Source organism: Leguminivora glycinivorella, chromosome Z (genome assembly GCF_023078275.1).
Source record: "Leguminivora glycinivorella isolate SPB_JAAS2020 chromosome Z, LegGlyc_1.1, whole genome shotgun sequence".
Lineage (NCBI taxonomy): Eukaryota > Metazoa > Arthropoda > Insecta > Lepidoptera > Tortricidae > Leguminivora > Leguminivora glycinivorella.
In genome coordinates, this window is record NC_062998.1 from 38,343,958 (window position 1) to 38,368,593 (window position 24,636).

At 37.6% G+C, this 24,636-nt stretch overlaps 2 protein-coding genes across 3 annotated transcripts in view; one reads left to right on the forward strand and one right to left on the reverse strand.

Moving 5' to 3' along the window:
* Positions 1 to 4,884, reverse strand: part of LOC125240657 (procollagen-lysine,2-oxoglutarate 5-dioxygenase) — a 42,171-nt gene extending 37,287 nt beyond the window's left edge. Inside the window, exons 1-2 of one of the 2 annotated variants that reach the window (XM_048148657.1) lie at positions 4,716 to 4,884; positions 209 to 440 (exon numbers count right to left, since the gene is read on the reverse strand). In XM_048148657.1, coding sequence (XP_048004614.1) covers positions 209 to 440; positions 4,716 to 4,869 — 386 coding nt within the window. In that variant the 5' untranslated portion in view covers positions 4,870 to 4,884. Of the gene's footprint in view, positions 1 to 208; positions 441 to 1,575; positions 1,975 to 4,715 lie in introns of those variants that run through there. The other variant, XM_048148658.1, reaches the window with a different exon arrangement.
* Positions 4,885 to 9,820: 4,936 nt separating this feature from the next.
* Positions 9,821 to 24,566, forward strand: LOC125241266 (guanine nucleotide-binding protein subunit beta-2). The gene is made up of 9 exons (XM_048149655.1): positions 9,821 to 9,952; positions 10,024 to 10,169; positions 10,935 to 11,068; positions 11,653 to 11,818; positions 13,087 to 13,172; positions 14,301 to 14,416; positions 14,963 to 15,089; positions 23,790 to 23,876; positions 24,237 to 24,566. Exons 1-9 carry the CDS (start codon positions 9,881 to 9,883, stop codon positions 24,341 to 24,343), a joined length of 1,041 nt encoding a protein of 346 aa, XP_048005612.1. The 5' UTR covers positions 9,821 to 9,880; the 3' UTR covers positions 24,344 to 24,566.
* Positions 24,567 to 24,636: the final 70 nt, after the last annotated feature.

Below are 24,636 nucleotides of genomic sequence, written 5' to 3' on the forward strand. Positions count from 1 at the left end.
AAACCGTAACTGGTGCCCCACAATAAAGGTGTAGCCTAGTCCGGAGACCCGTCATATACTGTTGTATATTTTATGGACAATGAACTTTTTCTTATCCTAATTAAGTTGATTAAAAATGAAGAAGACACTGTATCAGCCCTGCAAGCTACTATTTAATTTTTTTTTTAATTTTTGCATTTGTTTACAACATTCAAGAATGTACTCTCACCTGTCTGTGAAGAGAATGATTTGCTCTTTATCCTCTTCCTTTGTGAGCCCTTTGATGTAGTCTTTAAGTAAATTTATCTTCTGGCCACCACCAGCATAGTTCATGTCTCCTCCTGTCCATTTTTGACCTTTGCCAAGCACCTTCACGTCAATGCCATACACAGTAGCCGAGTGCAAGAATCGTTGCAAGCCATGGTTATCCTCTGTAGCAACTGTGACCACTTTGACAGTTTCTGAAAGAAGTCAATTACCTTTTTATACAATAACTCAATGAAAACAAAACAAGATCAATATCTAATAAACACAAGTTAAATCATAATCTATTGAAAATATTTCAACTTGTGCTGTCTTAAAGTAGTCACACTACTATGTATTTAAATTAAAACCGAAATAAATTACACATATGAAAGAAAAAGTGACCACGTCCTCTGGTGCCTGAGGCTGTTCCAGCCTCAGGCACCAGAGGACGTGGTCACTTTTTAGGGTTCCGTAGCCAAAATGGCAAAAACGGAAACGGACGGTCCGTCTGTCCGTCTGTCCGTCTGTCCGTCTGTCACAGCCGATTTACTCGGAAACTATAAGTACTACAGTGATGAAATTTGATGGGAATATGTGTTGTATGAACCGCTACAAAATTATGACACTAAATAGTAAAAAAAAAAAAAGAATTGGGGGTGGGGCCCCCATACATGTAACTGAGGGATGAAAATTTTTTTTCGATGTACATACCCGTGTGGGGTATCAATGGAAAGGTCTTTTAAAATGATATAAAGTTTTCTAAAAAACATTTTTCTTAAAGTGAACGGTTTTTGAGATATCAGCTCTCAAAGTCGTAAAAAGTATGTCCCCCCCCCTCTATTTTTATAACTACGGGGTATAAAATTCTAAAAAAAATAGAGGTGATGCATGCTAATTAACTCTTTCAACGATTTTTGGTTTGATCAAAGTATCTCTTATAGTTTTTGAGATAGGTTGATTTAACTGTAATTTTGGCAGGTGTATAAATTGACATAATAAGTTTATTATATTTGCTGCTACGGAACCCTTTATGCGCGAGCCCGACTCGCACTTGGCCGGTTTTTCTTTCATATGTGTAATTTATTTCGGTTTTAAAGATCAATATCATTTCCTATTAACTTTTAATTCTATTAAATAAAAAATCAAGAATTTTAATGAGGAATATTGTTATCTTAACCAAAGCCAATGTCTACAAAAATATGATGGGTGCAATGACACATTGAATAGCATCATGTTTGAGGTCTGTTAATTAATAGATACCTACCGACACTTAAAAAGCTTTAACTAAACAACATAAAAGTAAATATAATGTACAAGACACATACTGCATGGGACAGAAACAACACATACCCTTTCCATAAGCCAGGCCAAAACAAAGAAAAATTACAATATATATCCCTCTGAACGTTGTCATGTTTCCAGAATGCCCCATTTCAAGAGTCAGACAGACTTCCGCACCGGGCGAGTTACGACCATAAACTGAAGCTCGTAAAACAACGCGACTAAAAAAAGACTTGGGCTACGCGGATGCCACAAATGTGCTCCAGATACCGCTCTCCCGCTTCCCGCCGCCGATAAGCACACGCTCAGTTTTGGTCCTAATAAACTACCTAATGTCGTTAATCATAAAGAACTGAGATACGGCCGCCCGACAATATTTAAATTATGCTCGTTCTCAGTTATGTCCATTGTATAAAATGCTACAAACTGCACCGGTAGGAAGTTCACGATAATACCGGCATTACATCATCCTTGTGTAATGTACAGCACAATAGGTCCTATAACGTAATTATAAAGTTTACAAACATTTATCTTAGTTTCAGTAATACAATAACATCGATTGTCAAATGTCACTGAATCTGACGTGCGTTACGTTAAGGCTGGCGTCTACTAGGCTCGCCGAGTCGAATCTCATCACATTCACGGTACGATTCATCGCTTCGATCGATCGGACAGGTATCGTGAACGATCGGTCGCATCGAAAGCGCCAGCCACACACGAAGCGATCGATCGTTTACGATATCGTAAACGTAGTAAAGTACCTATGAGATAAAAATAGAATCGGTGGTCGCAAGGGGCCACACACTTTCGATCGCGCGGGATTTTGTTGTGATTTGCGATATAGTTCGCGATCAAGTAAATCGTTAACGATGTTGACATACACTGTCGATCGACTCGATCGGTCGTTTCGATTAATCTGTTGCGACGGATCGTACAGATATATCATACCGTGAATGGGGGGCTTTTTATGAAATGGACGCCAGGCTGATCGCGGAATCGAGTCGCGTCGAATCGAGTCCTTCATTTATCGTACTATGAAGAGTGAATTCAATTCGACGCGTCGTTAATGGAAGCAGTTTCAATTGTTTCGTAATACATATATGCAGAAGGCAAATTAATGAAATTCGACTCGGCTAACCTAGCGGACGCCAACCTCATATTTTGGTTTACTTCCTCGTTATTTTGACTTGAGAATATTATGGAAATGTCATCAGCATATAACATTTTTTTTTTCATTGGTAGGCTGATAGAGTCCATGATGCTGAGCAAGATCCACTAGGTTTCCCAAAATGTCCTAGGTTGTTTGTATGAAACCTTCCTTTAAATTTCTATACATTTTCGGTATTTTGTTGATCCAAATGTTCAAACTTTTCGGGAATTACTGAACTATTAACTATTAGGAACTACACACACGCGCAATAAAAATATGTAAAGAATGTATAAAAGAAGTTAACTGTGATACTAGAAATATCATAACTCCATAGGGAATACTTTTTAGGGTTCCGTACCAAAAATATACCTACTAAAGGAAGCCTTATGGTGCGACTCTGTTCGTCTGTCTGTCACGTTACTAAAATATCTCGAAAACTACTTAAAAATATACGCTATCGCTTTGAAATTTGGAATAGTTGTGAACATTGTTAACCTCTACAAATGAAAAGAATTATTTTCTTTTAATTTATTAATGTTAATTATAAAAAATGGCCAAAATGAAAGGGGGGAAAACCATTGAGGTATATGTACTACGTACTAGAGGCGACGTTGCCAAGCAAAAACACTGCACATGCTGACAAATGCGCGGGGTGCGGGGAGCGGTTATTTACGCGTAGAGTAGGTCTACCACCAGATGTGACACATTATTATATTCTGCCTAACGGGAATTTTACATTATAGTTAAATACGGATATTCTAGTCAAACTTATTTATTTATTTCCAACTTAAACAATACAAATTAATACAAAATAAATGTGCTGTATTTATCTTCTTCTTTAAAATACACAATGAACATATATATGTGTGGTCAGTTGGTAACCAAGTTTCCTCAGCACGATTTTTTTGGACAAAGCGTATAAATTGTTCCATTTTTTCATGACCAGGCCGAAGAAAACTGCAAAAAGTGAGCGTGCTAAAAATACAATTTTACTCAAAAACTATTAACTATATATATTAAAAAAATATTTTTTTTTTAAATATTTTAGTAACATAATTAATGAAATAGTAAGTAGTTACTTATTAATTTTCCAAATAGAAATATTTATATTTCGCAACTCTATTAGAGATGAAACACATTACATATGTAGTAGGAACAGTGTAAATGGCACATCTGCGCAGTTAACTTTTTATAGTCTATGATTGCGTCACCAAAATGGCGGCAGTGTCGCGCCCGCTCGCGAGTTTGTAGAATATTCAATCTTAAAATATTATAGACGAGTTTTTTGTTTAATTTACCGATGAAATGTCACACCTTGGCTTTTATTTGATTTCCTCGAGTGATTAGTACAATTTTTAAACACAAGAAGGCATTATTCACGTGGAAAGTAAATGCATCACGGCACGTCACTGCACCGCAAGGACCCGGTAAGGACTGACAACGTTGCGGTCCAGTGGACCGCAGTGCGTTGTGTAAAAATTCTCTTAGCAACGTCGCCTCTAGTACGTAGTACATATACCTCAATGGGGAAAACTGTAAATGTCAAGTTACTAGGTCAAGTGGGGTATCGTCAGAAGTTTTTTTGTTGTGGAAAATAAGTATTTAAAGGAAAATGAAAAAAAATCCATCCTCCAGATGAGTAGGATATTAGGCACCCAAAAATACGGGGTAACCCCATTGTGGTACTTTTTGTTCAGCTCTATAGTTTTTTTATTTTAGTTTTGAGGTCGTCCACCTGACGAAATTTGAATTTAAAAACGAACTGCATAAGAAATGTAAACTTATTGCAAGTTTATACTTTAATAAAAAAAACTGAACCATTTACGGAAACTAGGACAATGACTCTATGTTAATATTAAGTTACTGACAGAAGAGACAGTCAAAAAGTACAAGCTTACACGTAAGTATACATTATAAGGCCAGTACATAAGCGTATTTTACAGTTCGCAATGGCATCGCTAGGTTTTCAAAAGAGAAAAACAATAAGAGCGGTATTTTTAGTCCTTCACCGAAGAAAAACCCACTAAGGTCGAGTGCGAAGAAAATCTGGGTATTATACCTTTATGGAGCATGTTGTGGGGCTGGCAGGCCGCATCCTCAGAATTCGCGCTGCAGAACTCTTGTGTGGATGTGCCCGGCCTCAGGGCGATCAGCATCGCCAGGACCCAGCAGCAACATTTCAGAGGAAAGCACCTGTGTCCCCGCAGAGCCATCTTGACGGTGAAGCTTCCTAACACCGACTGCTATATTTCCTTCGATCGAACTCGAGAAATTGACTGCATTGCTTCGACTGGAAAAAAGTTAATTTGCCGTGAAATGAAAGCGTTGGCCACCGTTGAAAGGCCAGTTCGGTTGACAATAGTTCAGTAACATTTTGCGGTACCAATTATTCGTTTTATTTGATTTTTGGCATCGGCTTACTTTCTATTACAAGTCTTTCTAACAACAAGAAAACAAAACAAGTTAATACCCGTTAGACTGATCTATTAGGATATTATGCAGAAATATACTTAAGCAAATCAAAGCTCCGAATATGTATAATCCATCCCCGTGTATGGGATAGTTTGATACAAATTGCTTTCCTCAGATAAGGAGCAAAAAAATGTACCTACGGCAGTTTCTTGACCAGACCATTGATTGTAGCCAGATAATTTACTGGACGTATGGAAATATCATAGTTTTGAGTTACTTACTTTAACCTAGTTTATTTTTTGAGGCGAAACATGGACCGGACCGAGGTGCCCCGGTTCCCCCTACTGCGGTGTAGGTCTAAATATCTGTGGAATAAAAACTTTTTACAAAAAAATACTACCGACTTCAAAAAGAACAATCATCATAATGAGGTTCACTTTATGAAAGTGCTAGTTTTCGACATAAACTACTCGAGTTACTTAAGAAAACACCGTAATCACCATACATCTGCCTTTAAAAATTGAGGAGTTCCCTCAACTCTTCATGGATCCCATCATCAGAATAGCTTCAGATTAATATGGGACAACCTTGGAGGTAGCTCCTTTCAAACAAAAAAAATATTATTGAAATCGGACTACGGGTCTTGGAATAATCGGTCAACAAGTATTGTTTAAGAAATCATGATCATTATCACTAAAACAATTATCATCATCAAGTCCACTTTATGAAAGTGCTCGTTTTCGGGAGAAACTGCTCAAGTTTGTCAAAAAAACATCGAAATCACCATAAATGTGCCTTTAAAATTTGAGGAGTTCCCTCAACTCTTCATGGATCCCATCATCAGAACAGCTCCAGATTAATATGGGACCACCTTGGAGGTAGCTCCTTTCAAACAAAAAAAATATTATTGAAATCGGACCACGGGTCTCGGAGTAATCAGGTAACATACATAAAATGAACCCGAATATATAACATCCTTCTTTATTTTCAGTAAAGAAGTCGGTTAAAAAGTAGTAATAATAAAGTATATAATTTTTAAGAAAAGCTTTTGGGGTTCTGGTGAAAGGTACTTACGAATGTTGGATTATGTAGAAATGTGTAGGTATTTTTTAACGTGTACCTAAATCTTTGATTATTTGATAGAAATACAAATGAATATACGTATACCGTTAAGGTTTGAGGGGTTTCCTCAATTCCTCATGAATCCAATATCCGATTATAAGAAATCGATCTCTCAACACAAAATTTGACTTGAAAACTCAAGATGCTTAACAAACATAACAAAGAGAACAAAACTCCTAAGCTCCTAACAAATAAATGTCAATGTTCTGAACTCAAATGCACGCTGTTCTTATAAAAATACCTAAGGCACTATAAGTGTGCCGTTCAGATTTGAGGAGTTCCGTCCTGACCTTCATTAGCAGTTCCTCTGCACCAAATGAACCAAACAGACGAATTGAGAACCCCCTTCCTTGAGATTTGGGGCGGCGGTTAAAAAGTAAAGCAACTGACCTACTTGACCTAGTAGTGCCATTTGGCAAAAGAAACAGATTTCCTATGGGGGCATTTTCGCGAGAAGAATCACCAAAAATATTTTATCTAAATAAGGTAGGTAAATTGTGTGTTTTTTCTTCTTAGCAAAAGGGAGTGTACCTACAAGCTTCTAATGGATTGGCAACGCGCATGTGACACTCCTTGAGTTGCAGGCGTTCATAGGTTACGGTGACCGCTTTTCATCAGACGGACCGTATGCTTGTTTGCCACCGACGAGCCCTTTCGATCTAGGACAGAAAACAAGAAACAAAAAAATGGTCCAAATCAAAATATTTTTTTTTGTATATTTTCCACTTTGTAACCGCTGTAAAAAAGTGTTTTAAAAATGGTAACAAACTGGAAAAAAGGAAACGCGGCAAGCGTCCTAGGGACGATGCCCCGGGCAATCGGAGAATTAATATAATATTAATATAAGCTGTATTCTCATATGTATTTGCTGAATCAGCTGTTTTCAAACTTATTTTCTCATGGAACCCTTTTGGAAAGCAAAATATCTGACGGAACCCTTAAATAAAATAAAATAAAATAAAAAAAAGTTTATAGCAAGGTTTTATGGAAGAGAGTTGAAATCGCATATCAGTCAACCAACATTCACACGGAGCCCCCAGAGAGGTTTGGCGGAGCCCTAGGGCTCCGCGGAGCACACTTTGAGTATGGCTGTGCTGAATAAATTCCATATTAGCAAGTAAAAAAAAAAATTATAGATGAGTAAGTAGCTATACTTTTATACTAATTATATTTTCCTCCTGCACATTAAGAGCCTGCACCGATGATCTTCGATTTGAATTGATTTTATGATAGTTCCTAATTCTTTCAACAAACTAGTATCTCATAATTACTTCACAGTTCATTTGTTTCTGTGATATTTGGCAACAAAGTTGAACAATCTTAGGCCCGAAAACTGGTTTTGGTCACAACTTTTGTTTCAATTAGGTACTTAGTTTAAAATGAAATTCTCTCTTTGATCTTCAGGGAACTCAAAGTTAATCCAAACATGTTCATTCCATGCATGTAAGACCCTTCACTAAAATAAGATGAAAACCGTGTGGACTCCCTTAACGTTTAATCTTTGATTTGCAAAACACAGCTAGAGTACTTAAAACGGACAGGGGAAGTGAAAGTATCTAGGACAACGGTCATGCTACAGTTACGATTGTTGACTTCTAATCGAAAACTGCTGGTCTGTTTGTTGGTACGTCACGGGCCGCACTTTTCTTTGATCAACTGAGAACCAGGACAGTCACGTACTAAAGTAAACTGTAAATCGTCTTAATACTTACTACCATTTTATTTGGTTCGAAAGTCTAAACTAACTTTGTTCTATTCCAGGAGGCGTGCAAACATTTCTCTTGGCTTGCTAGAAAACGGTACACGTCCGAGCGAAGGTTTGGTCAGGAACATGATAAAAGTTGACATCAGGCAAATCAGACAAAAAGTTCCTTAACATGAATTCATAGTTAATTCAACCATCTAGGCAGCTCTGTAAAAAATGACCGCTAAATTGGATTGTGGAAACGATGGTGACCATTCAATTAATCCACCAAACCAATAAAATTGATGGCGAGTTCCTTTGTATATCGACTGGTTTGAAAATAATCGAAGGGATTTTAATTGGCCAAAATCAGCCATTTGTTATAGTCATTTATTAAATGAAAGCGCCAGGTTAAGTAATTGTTTACATTTATTACAATTCTAAGGGCCAATCCTACCATAAATTACACAGGTAGGGCAGTTTCAGACTAGCATTTTATAATAGCGTGTATCACAAATCACAATCGTACGCCTGTACACATCAAATGTATGAAAAAGTAACGCACACAATCAACGAATGCAATTTTTAAAGTGCAGCCAGACAATTATTCGGTACAGAAATCAGAAAACTTTAAACTGATATCGTAATTAGGGGAAGGTTGCGGTCATTGGACCACTTAACTTCGCTGATCTATAATTTATAGATTTTATGTCAAAACAAAAAAATTTACTAGTTTGATAACTTGATAAGTTTTAATTCTTGATATGTATTTATGATAAGCGCTGGTGGCCTAGTGGTAAGAGCGTGCGACTTTCGATCCGGAGGTCGCGGGTTCGAACCCCGGCTCGTACCAATGAGTTTTTCGAAACTTATGTGCGAAATGTCATTTGATATTTACCAGTCGCTTTTCGGTGAAGGAAAACATCGTGAGGAAACCGGACTAATTTCAATAAGGCCTGGCCTAGTAACCTTTCGGGTTGGGAGGTCAGATGGCAGTCGCTTTCGTAAAAACTAGTGCCTACGCCAAATTTTGGGATTAGTTGTCAAAGTGGACCCCAGACTTCCATGAGCCGTGGCAAATGCCGGGATAACGCAAGGAGGATGATGACATGTATTTATGAATTATCTTATCCACAATAAAAAAAGTATATATAAGTACTAAATTTAGAGAAAAAATGTGAAAAGGTTTTCATTTGCTGTTGCCTTCTTTTAACCAGAGTCGCCTTCATTGGACCACAAAGTCGCCATCAATGGACCGTGTTGGTGTGGTGAAAAATTTCGTGTTTCACTCGGTGGCAAAGTTTGTTTAACTTTCGTGCCTTGAAACCCTCGCAACGCTCAAGATTCCACTTCTGGAATCTTTCGCTTGCTCGGGTATCAATATTGGCACGTGCGGTTAAACAACTACTTTTCCACCTTCTAAAACAAATAACTATTATTATAGGTACTTAGGTAGGTCTTTAACCATGCTATATTCACTTACTTTTTAGTCGATTATTGCAAGACGTGTACTTTGTTAATTTCAGTAATAACTACTTAGGTACTTGTTAGCTTGTTAGCCTGAAACTCTGCCAAAACTACATTGCAAATTGACAATGAGTCTCACATATGTAGTTACCTACATGCACAGACTGTAATCGCAAGCCACCCTGCAATAACAATAGGCTTTGTGACATTGTTGATACCTTAAAGTACCTATGTAGGTATTTAGGTACTTCGGTATCGTATTATTAAAATCTGTTGTAAGTACCTACCTAACAAAGATTACTAAAATATTAGTATACCTATGAAATGTATAGTATTTAAACTGTGTTAATCAATAAATACTGTCAAGAAAAATGGAGTGGGTCGGCACATGTAAAGCTTCATTGGAGTTAAGGTAGGATCCTATTATAGTAACGAGATTACGAGCATTCATCAGGAGCAATGTCTAAGGTTCATAGCAAGTGCCTACCTGGCTTGTAACACTCGTCGGTTTTGATACTAAAGACAATTTCATAACAATAATGCCACCGAAGGAGGACCCTGAAACCACAGCTCTCAAGAAAGAGCTTAACGATCTGATTGCTTCTCTTAAGGTGACTAATTTAAATACTAGAAACTAATCGACGGTTAATACATATTGTTAATAATATACAATCGATTCCAGGAAGCACAACAAAAAGTCGCAGACACGAAACTCGCGGAAAAATGCGGGGACATGGCCGATTTGTCCAAGATACGCCTCGTGACTAAGAAAACCTTAAAAGGGCACATCAATAAAGTTAACTCGGTGCACTACAGCGGCGATTCCAGGTGACGACAGCGATAGGTTTAACATTTTTTGAAACGTCCTATCTTTATCTTCCTGTAGGTTCATATTTAATGTGCAAATCAGTTTATTAATACCTAGTCTTAATTCTTAAATGCTATAGCGATTATTTATATATGGCTACAGGCCTACCACACTAGTGTGATGTAGCCTATCGCGTCGGTGCGTCCTTGTCGCACTTACAGAAGGTGCTAAAAGGACGCACCGATGCGATTAGGCTCAATTTAGGCTGTATCACGCTACGGTGCTTGTCAGCCTGATCTATATGTATATGTAATGTTACATGGCTTTTTATTAAAAGATTTCTCGATACCTTCGATAATGAAAAATGAATTCACCTAAGAATATACCGACTCTAAACCAGCTTTTCATACGATAACAGGCTGAAGTTTGTAATGTTGGGCTGAAAAAATGTTTATTTCGGCGACTCTAGCTAAAATATGTGTAGGTAGACCGAGCATTATAATTAGAAAATACTATGCGATTATTCGGCTACTAATTCGTGGGCAAGTTGCAGATAAGCAAACCCACAGAATAATCAGCAAGTAGCTATAAGTAAATATTTACAAACTTTCCTGTGAAAGACGTATTTGTTTTACGTCATCGCTTGCCATTTGCATTGCTCCAGTTCTTAGCATGTCCTAAGGCTGCGGCTTTTGCGGCAGCGGTTGGATAAAGACGGTGTATGTAATAGTACTGTTTCGATACAAATAGAGCACCACATTGAAATAAATTTCGTGTTACCACAGGCACTGCGTGACCGGTTCGCTAGACGGTAAGCTCATAATCTGGGACACCTGGAGCGGCAACAAAGTGCAGGTCATACCGCTTCGTTCCGCCTGGGTCATGAGCGTCGCGTTTGCACCCTCGGGCAATTTTGTCGGTATGCAGTACTTTACACGTAAATTAATGTGGTCTAGGTGGCATATTGAGCTTGTTGTATATTATTCTTATTTTTCTACTCTAACTGCAAAGTCGAGTGCAATATCTCGTCATTCATTTTAGTGTCAAAACCTCGAAAACAATGGGCTACTTAGGCCACATTCAACCTTGAACAAACAATAACATCTTAATATTCGTATTTATCGCTGGCTCTGCGAGCTGCAGACCTAAAAGGACCTTCAGTATTCACTATTTACCCATTTATCACCATACAATATTCTGAAATTATTTCAGAAACAGACCAAATTATTGGCTCCTGTTTAAAATATCACAAGAATAACCCAAGATAACATTTTCAAAGGCGAAAGTAACTCTCTGTTTTTTTATCAATCCGTTATGTCTTCACGTATAGGTAGAACTGCTATAACTATTCAAGTAAATTTATTAAAAATTATCAAATTATCATCATTAGACGAATTCGAGAGCAACTATCTGTTTAAGAAACAAACAAATAGGGAAGGACGGATTTAAAAATAGGGCACGCGTACTTTGGCCACTCTATGAATGTCCTGCAACTTTTTCCAGCATGCGGCGGGATGGACAACATGTGCACTGTATATGACGTGAACAACCGCGACGCCACGGGCGCAGCCAAGATGGTGCGCGAGCTGGCCGGTTACGAAGGCTTCCTCAGCAGCTGTCGCTTCCTCGATGACAAGCACATCCTTACCGGCTCCGGCGACATGAAGATGTGAGAATGTGTAATCACTTTCTCTAACGCCACCCTGAATTGGCGATAGTGAACAGTCTTGGCAGCTCTGGGCCCCAGGCTCTGTTACTGTAATAACTAACCACCATTTTCTCAGAACTTGCCATATAGACTGCTGGCTTACTGCCCTTACTGCCCTCGCCTCAGGCTGAGGTAACTTAGGCCTCCTTGGGATTAGTCTGGTTTCCTTACGATGTTTTCCTTCACAGAAAAGTGACTGGCCAACATCAAATGACATTTCGCGCATAAATTTCGAAAAACTCATTGTCCGTCTGACAGCAATGGTCTAATATTGCTACAGGCGCGACATTGAAAATTGGTTTCAATGAGGAGGCACACTGACATTTTGTCCCGCCAGGCGGCGCCTGTGCAAGTGTCTAAACATGTCACTGTCATTCATATGTGTGAGAGAGAAAAAAAATACCTTCTTCTCGCTCTCACGTATGAAATTCTTTATCTGTGCAATGGACTTATAAGGCATCTGTCATAATCTTTGAGTGTGCCTCCTCATTAGCCAAAAGTAGAAATATTTATAGTAAATGAATTGACCGTGACGTCACTCAATTCGATCTCATATTAATTCCATATTAGCAAGTCGTTCAAATTCGTTTTAACAATTCTTTTAACAAGAAGCTGATTTGACTAGGAGGCAATAAGTAGCCTATTGTCCTTATCGCACTATTATTTTAATATTATTGGAGAAACGAATATATATTTAACTATAATTCCCAAATGAAACAAGGAAGATCCTTATGATTTAGGAATTTATAGCTACTACTAACGTGGAGTGGAATGCTAAGTGCCTGATATTCTTTTCTAGGCAATCAGTTACTTAAAGTCAAATTAAATTTTATTAAAGATGTTCCCCACACTAGCTCGGAAACACGTGTTTTATCCATTTTATCCACTAGTGGATAAAGTAATTTGACCGTGAATCTAGTCAAATTTTCTGCTTTAAAATTGATACAAGTGGGTGAATCTAGTGATGGAGATGATTTACCACCCGTGGAACTACTGGAAGCAGTGATAAAGTTTTTTGCCTTGTACTTTCCTCGCTATAGTGAGGGGAACACAAACTCGCCAATTTCAGGATTATATTCTCGAACCACTCGCTTCGCTCGTGGTTCAACTATAGAATCCTTTCACTTGAACTTTGATACAACTTTGCACCCTTGTATAACAAATAACTATTTCATCAGCATTAAACTAGGTAGTTTTATATCAAACACTCATAGTTGACGGTGTTGCAGATGTATTTGGGATTTGGAAACGGGTAAAAGGGACAAGGAGTTTGATGCGCATGCAGGCGACGTGGTCAGCATCTCCTTAGCACCGGGTACGTATTAAACTACCTAGGTATACATACATAGTTCATCAAGTATACAATGTATGATCATAATGTATTTTAATAGTTGAATTTATTTAATTTTATTTCCGATATAATTATTTTGCGAAAGCCTTGATTAAAATGTATAAATTAAAATATTAGGTCAGCACTTTCTAAACAGCTTTAATTTCATCTACTTAGATAATATTGATTATATTTATTTGAACGTGCCCGAATCCTCGCCGTTTCAGTTCCGAGTCCGGCCATTGACTTCGGGCACTGCCATCTCGACAGATTGGCACTGTTTTGGACCCAAGTAGCTTGAGAATAGCTATATGCTTAAGGCTTGGGTTCAAAAAAAATATGTGTCCCTCACAAGTGCTCCTGCGGCAAAGATGTCGATGAGCTGGGCCGACATGGACTTTCATGCTCCAAAAGCGCCGGTCGCCTGTTTCGCCACGGCACCGTTAATGATTTGGTCCGTCGCTCGCTTGCCACCGCCTCTGTGCCTACAGTTCTCGATCCCACAGGCATGGTAAGAGACGATGGCAAGCGTCCCGACGAGGCCACATTGGTGCCGTGGAAACTAGGCAGAGTCCTGGTATGGGACGCTACTTGCGTTGATACCTTCGCGCAGTCCCATATCCAGGCGACCCGCACACAGGCCGGTGGTGCGGCTGACCAGGCCCTAAGTCTCAAGCGCCGCAAATACAAGCTTGTCCTTGCTTAAGGACTACGACCGGCGCTTGCTATGGAGACTCTGGGTCCTTGGTCGGCCGACATGAAAGCCTTTATGGGAGCTCTGTCGGCTCGGCTTATCGAATCTACTGGAGATCCCAGAGCTGACGCATATATCTCGCAACGTATCGCCCTGGCGATACAGCGAGGAAATGCCGCCAGCATAATGGGCACCATGCCGCAGGCGGATTTGGTAGATGTTTTTTCCTTTTTATAATTGGGTTATAAATTTATAGTTTTCAAATTATTTAATTAGTATTATTTCTTAGATAATATTGCTTTGAAAAGTAAATTACAAGGCCTAACTACAGGCATTTGTACATATCTGGAAAATTTCCCATTCCCTTAATTCCTTATAAATTCGAATCAGCTGTAATGCTAATGTATCTATTATTCCAGACATGAATAGCTATGTCACCGGTTCTGTGGACAAAACGTGCAAACTTTGGGACATAAGAGATGACAAAGCCAAACAAACTTTCTTCGGTCACGATGCTGATGTCAATAGCGTTTGTGTAAGTTCCAAATTAAGCTTGTAACTTAAATAGGTGTTAGCCATATTGCCAATACATCGACATTTTTGGGTTTCCAAGACAAAGTTGGGAATCAGTGGCGAATTCGCAGTTTTAGAGGAAATCGGTTCTTTAAATACACGTGCCCATAGGGGAACAGTTTCATGTCAATTTGAAGCAATAATAATAACCAAAACCGGCCAAGAGCGTGTCGGGTCACGCTCAGTGTAGGGTTCCGTAGTTTCCCGTATTTTTTTTCAAAAACCAACATATCAAGTTCAAAATAATTTTCCTAGAACGTCGTTATAAAGTTCTACTTTTACCCTACCTGTACCCTACTTGTACCCTAATAAAATATTTTTTTTCCAGTTATTATTATTGCAGATTGTCGGCGAGATTGATATATAAGTACATATTGCCACCAAATTTGAGCTTTCTTGTGCTAACGGTCCTAACGGTTCCTAGTTGACTACGGAAGCCTAAAAATTACAATGTTTTCCATTAGACCCATTATATTGTGAGTTCTCCTATATAATTATTTGATTTTAGTTCCATGCCAGCGGCCAAGCGTTCGCGACCGCTTCTGAGGATAAAACTGCGCGTCTCTTCGATATTCGCAGCGACCAGCAGATAGGCCACTACACTCCCCCGGGCGCCAGCGGCTTCACTAGCTGCGGTTTGTAAACACCAAACTCGATCGCTTTTCCATTCAAACTACATTTTTCTCTTTGGATATTACATTAGCTGTTCCAGTTGGCCCTGAACTGAGAACTGGCATTTGCCGAAAGCTAGGCACCCTTAGATTTTCATCATCATAAACACCCAGATTTCGCAAACCCACCACAACTGACCAGACAACAGTCCACCGAGCCTACCTTATGAACACAATAGCCACACTTAGTACCTATCTTGCAAAGGAGATCCATTTAGCCAGATCTCGTATCCCAAAATGAAGTAGCCATGAGGCCTTCGTTTTTCTAGCTCCATAATCCTGGTCAGTTTGCTCATAATAGGGAATATGCATGATATTTTTATTTTTTTACTATTTATTAATTAAATTACTAAAAATAAATATAACACATCCAAAATCTCAACTAAGAAACTAGAAAAAAGTTGTTAAAACCAATCATTTACCTAAAGGCGGGAGCGAGTAAAGAATAACTCTTTCTCGCTCCTACTTATAGACGTCACATTGTTGCGTTTTGAGAATTTGTGCGGGAATAAATAAAAGCCACTTTTTGAAAATTAAAAATTAAATTACGATAAATTCAAAAGGGTTTTGTAAACGTAAGTATGTGTATTTAATGTAAAAGATTACAAATATAAATATTTAGGCCAAGGAGTTACGTGCATATTCCCTATTAAATGTATATTAGTGTCATCTGATGGTAGTGATGGTTCATATTAAAATATTAGATGTCCGAAATATCGGGATGTGCTGCTAGCCGTGTGAAGTCGAATGTGTAAGAACTTTACTTTGCTTGCTCGTTCGATTACTGACGGATCGGTTCGAAGTAAGTACATAATCTAAGTGGTAGCTCTAATCTCCAATTGCTAATTCGAGTCCAAAAAAACTACGACAGATACGTCAATGTCACAGCTGTCAATGTCACAGCTGTCAATGTCACTTATGTCACTGTCAAAATACTTTTCAGGTTTTGCCAACCTTCTACAATCTTTATTTGGCACGTAAGAAATCCAAGAATACTTGATGATAAAATTGTGAAGAAAATTCGTTTTAGTTTTTTTTGTTTTAATTCTCATACGTCAAATTAGTTCCACCGGTCGCCACTAATGATAAATGTTGGTAATTTGCATTATATTACGTGTATATGTGACAATCAACATCACCTTCATTCACGTTGCTAATAATAATAAAACTTAAACCAGACAAATGTATGCACTAAAGCTGCCCTATCTCAGTCAGGTGCAATTTTCGCCAATGTTTATTAAATTAGTCATGGGTTGTTACCCATTACCAATATTAGAATGTTATTGCTGAAGGGTAGCACCTTCGGCCAGAGAGCCAGTTCGGCTCTCAGAATGGTGCGTGGCGAAGTCAAGGGCTCACGAGAGGTATTTCCTTAGCGTATTGAACGAGTGCCCAATGTATCTCTGAGACTCCTCAGGAGATTTGGAACCATAAATTGAAAAACATTACTCAAACTTACTTACATACTCTCTTTAAGGTAAAACAATAGATCATTACATGTGCCATTTTTTATCAAAAAGGTTCATAAGTGTCGGCTGTCAATAAAGCGCTACTTGCATATTAACGTCTGTCTATCATATATCAGAGATGTAGTCTGTATATCTGTGTATCATACATAATAATAAATTCAAATACAGTTTGACAGACCATGGTGTCATGGCCGCTTCCAAAACAATGGCGGCCGTGGCAACCATAAAGTCCACTATACACTATTTCGCTGATTAGCTAATTGTAAAATATATGCATAAAAAATTGGTCACAATATCTATATCATCAATAGTTTGTTCTATACCGCAAAATATAGCACCAAATGTTATTGATACCTGAAGTGATACAAGCGCAATACCAACTTTACAACTAAAAATCACGGAAAAAAAGAAAAAAAATCGAGCGTCCTAGTATTTATGTAAATAATAAAAGACTATTAAATATATAAATCAAAGGATTGAAATAAATAATAAATAATTTATCTAGGCGTGTGTTTTTATAAAAAAGGATTATACTATTTTACAAACATTTTATTGCAGTGGCAATATCGTAGTAGTTTTTTTGGACTCTAATTAGCAATTGGGGTATAGATAAAAGTAGACGTTTATTCAATAACAATGTCTCTCTTGCCGCTGACACATCCAATCCATATCGTATCTAGAGCTAATATTTAACGTATTCAGATCTGAACAAAGTTCGATTCGGGTTGTAAAGGCATTTTAACGCAAATTAATGTACCTATATATGTTTTCCAGATATAATTATATTTATAGGTAGGGTGCATTGGGGTAATTTAGAAAGCCGTCTAATTTCGAAATTATAAAATAATTAGTAAAAATCATCATTATTTCCATCATATCAAGATTCCCATTTCGAAATTACCCGAGCATTTTTGTGCTTCGAAATAGCCCTGATGCACTTTATTGCTCCTTATAGTCCTTATCCTAACTCTTATAAAAAAATCCGAAAATCTCCTAAAGTAAAGTTAAACAAAATGGTAAGCATTTAATTAATAATAAACCGTCTAATCAATAAAGAAATAACAACCGTCTAAAAATCTTACCTACCGATAATATGGATATCCAGAGAGAAGAACAAGGTGCGCGGTTATACAGGATGTAAGCGTTAAATGTAGCCAAGCTATAATTCCGTAAATATAACGGATATTACAAATCTTCCAATTGATATCGAAAGTGCATTACCCAATTTTTTTAAATAATATTTGTAATATTAAATATATATTTAATCCCTCCAAAGCGGACCCCAGGCACCCATGAGCCATGGCAAATGTCGGGATAGCGCAAGGAGGATGATGATATTTAATCGCTCCCATACATTTAGTACCTACGATGATAGCCTCAGCAAATGTCGGTGTCGTAAGAGATAAAACTGCTTGAAATTCATTCTTTGCAGGAATACATTGTAATAAAATAATATGGAATTAAGTTTTTTGATGTCTGGCTACACTTAACGATTACACCCTGTATGATGAGGCGGCGGTCACCTTTCCTATTAAATCAATCAATCGTTTATTATTCAAGTCGTTATCTCCCCTTTGAGGAGAACGTTATATTCGTAAGTAGGTACCATTTGAGGCCCCAAAAAATATATCTAGAGGTAGTTGGCACGTTAACATTGGCCAGTTTTGTGACCGCTTAGGCCCACTTGCACCAACCACTTAACCCAGGGTTAGTGGGCTGTCAACTGTCAAATTCCATATAAAAAGGTGGGTAAACCCTCGGGTTGACTCTCCATTTTCGTTGGTGCAAGTGGCCCTTAGTATAGAAAATGGGTAACCTACTGGTTTTATTTTTGTCTGCAATTTGTGTTTATTGTGCAAATAGTACCACAGAATATATAAATAGTACAAGTATAGTACGTATATAATGGTATTTAAACTCTCAAAGAATAATTTCAATGAATTTGGAACCAAATCACCTAAAATCATAGGCTCAAAAGAAGAGTGCGCATGAAAATCATCTATTGCACACGCCGACCTACTGAAGTCAGTTTTCACATTATCTGATCCGATATCGGATGTCGGAAGAATTTAAATGGAAAAAACCGGCCAAGAGCGTGTCGGGCCACGCTCAGTGTAGGGTTCATAAAATTCTACTTTTGTGATTTTTTTCATATTTTTTAAACATATGGTTCAAAAGTTAGAGGGGGGGGGGGGGGCGCACTTTTTTTTCCTTTAGGAGCGATTATTTCCGAAAATATTAATATTATCAAAAAACGATCTTAGTAAACCCTTATTCATTTTTAAATACCTATCCAACAATATGTCACACGTTGGGGTTGGAATGAAAAAAAATATCAGTCCCCACTTTAGGTACATGTAGGGGGTACCCTAATAAAACATTTTTTTCCATTTTTTATTTTTGCACTTTGTCGGCGTGATTGATATACATATTGGTACCAAATTTCAGCTTTATAGTGCTAACGGTTACTGAGATTATCCGCGGACGGACGGACGGACGGACGGACAGACAGACATGGCGAAACTATAAGGGTTCCTAGTTGACTACGGAACCCTAAAAATCCAATCCTGTAATATATGGGTTATAGGTCCGACATCCGTTCTCGGATGGGATATTGTGAAAACGCACTAACGACGTCTTACAAAGCCAGTACATTAAATTACCTAAGGTCAGTCGGGAAGACCGTCTACCCAGAAAGACCGTCTACTGAATATAACTTTTGTATTTATATATCTATCACTTCTTACACCTCCGAAGGTCTACCAGTTTTTCATCCTTAATCCATTGGTCTTCAATAGATATCCCTAGGACGAACACTAGTTAACAAAAAACTTGATTCGTTGCTTTTGTCTGGACCTGAAAAAAAAAGGTTATCAACCTCATTTACGGGACATATGACGGTCTTGCCTTATAAATAGAAAAATGCTGATATGTTGAAAATATCAACGTTATTAATATCTATCACATTACTCCCTGTTATTACAGAATATAACAATTAACATGATTTTGATACTTATTTCCATATGAATATGAACGGTCTTTCCGTAGGTACTCAGCGCGTGGGGACGGTCAACCCGCCGAGCCTTAAAAAAAAGTGATTTTTATCACATAAGTTTACTTTAATTCACCAAAGTATTATAAAAGCTGTGTAGAATATAAAATTTGCTAGCCCATAGGACCATGCGGATCACTCCAAACTACTTTAATAGTCTAGTTTTAAGCACACAAACATAATTTCAAATAAAGTATGCCGGTCTTGCCCGCACTGACCTTACATATATTAGAATCTAACATGTAGCGATATGTCCTCGGTCATATTGCTGGAAAGCATCGTTTCACTATTTTTTGTTGGGTGACTTGTATTGGTATTTTAACATGGCGAGCTGACAAGGATAAATATACCATTAAGCATCCGGATCGCGTCCTCGTATGCCGCATTGATAACCTTGATATGTAAAACATATAAATAAGCAAAAACCAAATAAGGAAGAAGAGTTTAGTTACCTTACATGACGTAACCACTATTGAGTAGCTTGGGTTAGTATATATCTTTGTATGGCGGGAGAAAACCGCCAACATATTCATTGTTAAGAATGGTAATACCATAATGAGTGTATTTTACGCGTAATGTTTTACCTGTAATAAATAGGTAAGGATACTATCAATAGTTCATTCCCCATGTTTTCCTCTTAATTCTCATACAGATGTAATATTGTCATTAATTTAGGTATCTACCTACTTACTTAAAATCATATGTAATTGACACCCCGCGTATACATTTTTGGTTACCTACCTTTCAAAATATGGTGTGAACTTTTATTGTGTTAAAGGATTCAAAATTCTAAAACAAAACGTTTTAGTCTGGGTCAGTACAGCACGATTAACATCCGTTAACGATTCGGGTATTATATCTTATTCTTGCTCGCACTTATGCAATCTCGATAAGAACCGAAGCCGAAGTGTAAAAGCCGAATCGTTAACTGATTTTAATCGCACTGTACTACATTTACTTCTTACTCCTTGAGGCCCACCCGGTATCTTTATATCATTATAGTACCTACTCTTTATTATAAGTACTTACTGCGCTTAACCTCCCAACGATAAGGAAACATCAACGTTGTTGTTGAATATTTACCTACCTCGTGTTGGTGTGATGAAAAATTTTGTGTTTCCTCGATCCATGTTGAATTAACCTCCGTGCCTTGCATTGCATCCCTCGCAACACTCAAAATTCCACATTTCGACTACTCGCTACGCTCGCGGTAACGCGGTTCAATATGGAATCTTTTGCTTTTGGGTAGGTACCAATATTAGCACGCGTGGTTAAAAATATTTTGCCACCTAGTGAAACACAACATTTTCACCACGCCAAAGACACGAGGAAAATTTGCACAATGCACATTTTATGAATGAGTAGTGATTGTTGACCCATAAATATGGTATGGTAATTCATTATGACTTCTAGAACTCGATTCACTTGGAACACGTGTTTTGTGCGATAAATATAGAAACAAGTACCTACCGATCATATTCAATACATATATACCTAAAGGCTTTTAAAATTGCCCGTAATAATGAAACAGTCTCTAAGATATACAAGTTTTGCGTAACACATATACATATGTATATCTAGATATAAAAGTTAATCTATGCTGATATCAATAATGCATAGGAACTTTAGTAGAGATTAATTGCTTAAATAAATACCTATATGTTTGAACAAAAAATGTTGATTAACCTATCTAAGTACTTCTTATCCAGACTAAGAAAAACTCGAGGAACTGCATTGCTGCTTTTATACAAATTAAGAAATAAAAATGTTGGATTGCGCATACCTAAATTAAATACCGCAGAACTCCGTAATTTTTAACATGATGTAATTTTTTTTGTACCTATAAAGATACATTATGTGGTCACTGATTGCTAATGTTTTTGTTAAAATCCAGTATGATCGGGTAAAGCCTGACGATGAATCTACATTCAGTTTTTTTGTATTTTCAACAACAAACCAAGCGCGCAAGCGGCACCGGCACCACAGACTATACAAGTTACTAACGTTACCGAGACCGAACCGAACTCGACGGGTTCAAATAATAAAGATGATAATAAATATGGCTTTCTGAATCATATCTTGTTGTACACTGTTAGTATAATAGCTGTTGGTTCTTCATAACATAAATGAATAATTAAATAAATCGGGGGACTCTAAATTGCTATCTCACGGGCCACTATCCATTTTTTGCGCAGCGTTTTACGATTATTGTATTGGGACACTAACGTTTCAAAATTTTCAATGTCCCTAAATCGAAAACCATTTCGAGATATACGCTTGTAGATCACATAAATCATTTTTTTTATTTTTTCCGCATTTTTAGTATAAAAAATCTTAAAAATAGTTTAAAGGGGAAGTGACGTCAAATAGCTGATTTATAGCAGGGGGAAATTAGCTAAAATTACGGCATAATTAATGGAAGGTTTTTTTAAATTGAAATATGTACGTTATAGACCGAAGTTATTTTTCATCAACCCTCCCCACTCCTCCCTCCTCTGCGTCACCCCTCTACCCTCCCTTAAAGTGCCGAAAATGCGGTTTTTCTCGATTTCTGACAAAACTGTTGAAGATACAGAAAAAGCGCGTAGTAACGAAGTAATCCTTAATAAATTTACTACAAATCATTCATTAACACTTTGGTTCTAGCACTTATAGTTTACGCGTGATCCGTCACGAAAGTTGGTCCTTTGCTGCAATCTTCTTTAGTGAATGTTAAGTTTTCGCCCAAAATGCATACGAAATCGTCGAAATTTGTTTGATATAACTAAAATATTGTAACTCATGACTAAAATAAAATTAAGGGGGAAAAATCACTACCATGGGTGGAATTTCCGATATGTCTTGGAATTCCAGTAACTATTTAAGACGTAATATTTTCACGGTAGTAGTCGCTAGGAGTACCATTGATCTATATAGTGTATCTATGACTGGGAATGAGCTTTTGGTAGCTGTTGGTAGAGCCCTGGAGTATCAATCCAGTAGCCGTGAGTTCAAGTCCCACCCATGGTAGTGATTTTTCCCCCTGAAATTCATTTTCAGTTTATAATATTTTAGTAATATCAAACAGATTTCGTAAGCAATTTGGGAGAAAACTTAACATTCACTAAAGAAAATTGCAGTAAAGGACCAACTTTCGTGATGGATCACGCGAAACCTATAAGTGCTAGAACCAAAGTGTCAATGAACGATTTGTAGTAAATTTATCAAGGATTACTTTTTTACTACACGCTTTTTCTGTATCTACAACGGTTTTGTCAGAAATCGCGAAAAACTGCATTTTCGGCTATTTAAGGGGGGGAAGAGGGGTGACGCAGAGGGGGGAGGGATGGGGAGGGTTGATGAAAAATGACTTCGGCCTGTAATGTACATATCCCAATCAAAAAAAATCTTCCATTAATTATGCCAACATTTTCATACATAACTTTCCAGAAGCAACGGACTATTATAGCTGCCACTATATCAAAAAAATCTTCCAGTTGGGATGTCACTTGAGTTTGACAGTGAAACTTATCACAGTTCGTAGCAAAGATATTAAAAAAATCATGGCTTAGTCTATGATTCGTAGTCATTCACTAGTAGTTGACAGTGACACTTGATAGTCAGACATACCGGACTGTTTAAGCTGACTGTTAAAACTTTTTTTTTAGGAATGATTTTGTCGTTTTCTTAGTTGTATGAAACAACACATGTGACGTCATGAAGCTGTGTCTTGACGTTTGTAACTTACGCTCTTTCTGCTCGAAGCAGTAATAAAAAGGGAATTTCTCATTAAAATAGCAGTTTTTGGAAAAATAAAAAAATACGTGTATCTTTTAGTATTGAGTTCTTTCAAACCAAACAATAAAAAGTAGTACTCAAAAATATGAAATGTTGTCAATTGGCGGGCCGGGAGTCATCATCAAGACCCCTGAATTAAGTAAATAAAGATAAACTACATTGCCAGACACTAATCCCTAAAGTACAGATGTAGTGCGACAAGAGTTTCCTTCGTATTTCTCCGGAAACTTTCGTATTTGTCATGCTAGTTCAGTCAATGTCAGTACATCTTCTGCTGAGACTGACTGAAATAGCATGACACGTTCGTACGTTTCCGTAACAATACGAATATTTTCGCACTACATCTATAAGGTGTTTCTGCCACAGGTCTCTCGCCCAGCGGAAGGTATTTGCTGGCGGGCTCCGACGACAACACGGTGCATTCGTGGGACACGTTAAAAGTTGCACACACGGGTAATTAATTCCCTCCGGTTGAATATATATACTAGTATTACCTATTGTAAACTTATGTTTTCTGTTTTAAAATATTAACCGTAAACTTTTTGCGGGACTACCTACTATTAACTATACCTACTTGTGGCAGACTATTTATCTTTATGTACAGTCGCCATCAGCATCAGATATATTCATTAACCCAACTGCCAAAATGCCTTGCAAAACACCTTGGGCGCTGTGATGTATCTTATGGTGGTACCTACTTATTACTTAATGTATTGTGATAAATGCGTCATAAAATCTTAGATTTTCCTAATGAAAATTCGGAATACGATACTGAACTCTTAAACAGATCCTCGCTATTTTTGTGTTTTACAGGAACATTGAGTGGTCACGAGAATCGCGTGACGTCGATTTCGATAGCACCCAACGGCGTCGCAATGGCCAGTTGCTCGTGGGACCAAAGTGTCAGGGTTTGGGGCTGAGGCGCTAACTCTATACCTTTTTCATTCTTTACGAATATTCTCAGTTTTGCAAGCTGAGGAAGTTTGTGCAGCCATCGAATTACACTATCATCTCAGTAATACTCAAGTTTCTCATTATGAATAAGAGTATGTAGCTTGCACCTGGCATTTCCCCAATCCTTTAACTTTGGAAATGTAATATTATAATAGTTGTACCTAATAATAAAAGTTGACAAGACATATCGTTAGTTTTAATGATCCCTAGGTGTCTACTTACTCAACATCAAAGTTTCCATTGAACCATTAACAGAAAG

Bases quoted from the DNA above. Each gene is read 5' to 3' on its own strand.
- LOC125241266 (XM_048149655.1), top strand. From the start codon at position 9,881: ATGCCACCGAAGGAGGACCCTGAAACCACAGCTCTCAAGAAAGAGCTT. The intron at 14,417-14,962 runs GTAAGTTCCAAA...ATTTGATTTTAG, and splicing joins CTGATGTCAATAGCGTTTGT to TTCCATGCCAGCGGCCAAGC. The intron at 23,877-24,236 runs GTAATTAATTCC...TGTGTTTTACAG, and splicing joins GTTAAAAGTTGCACACACGG to GAACATTGAGTGGTCACGAG.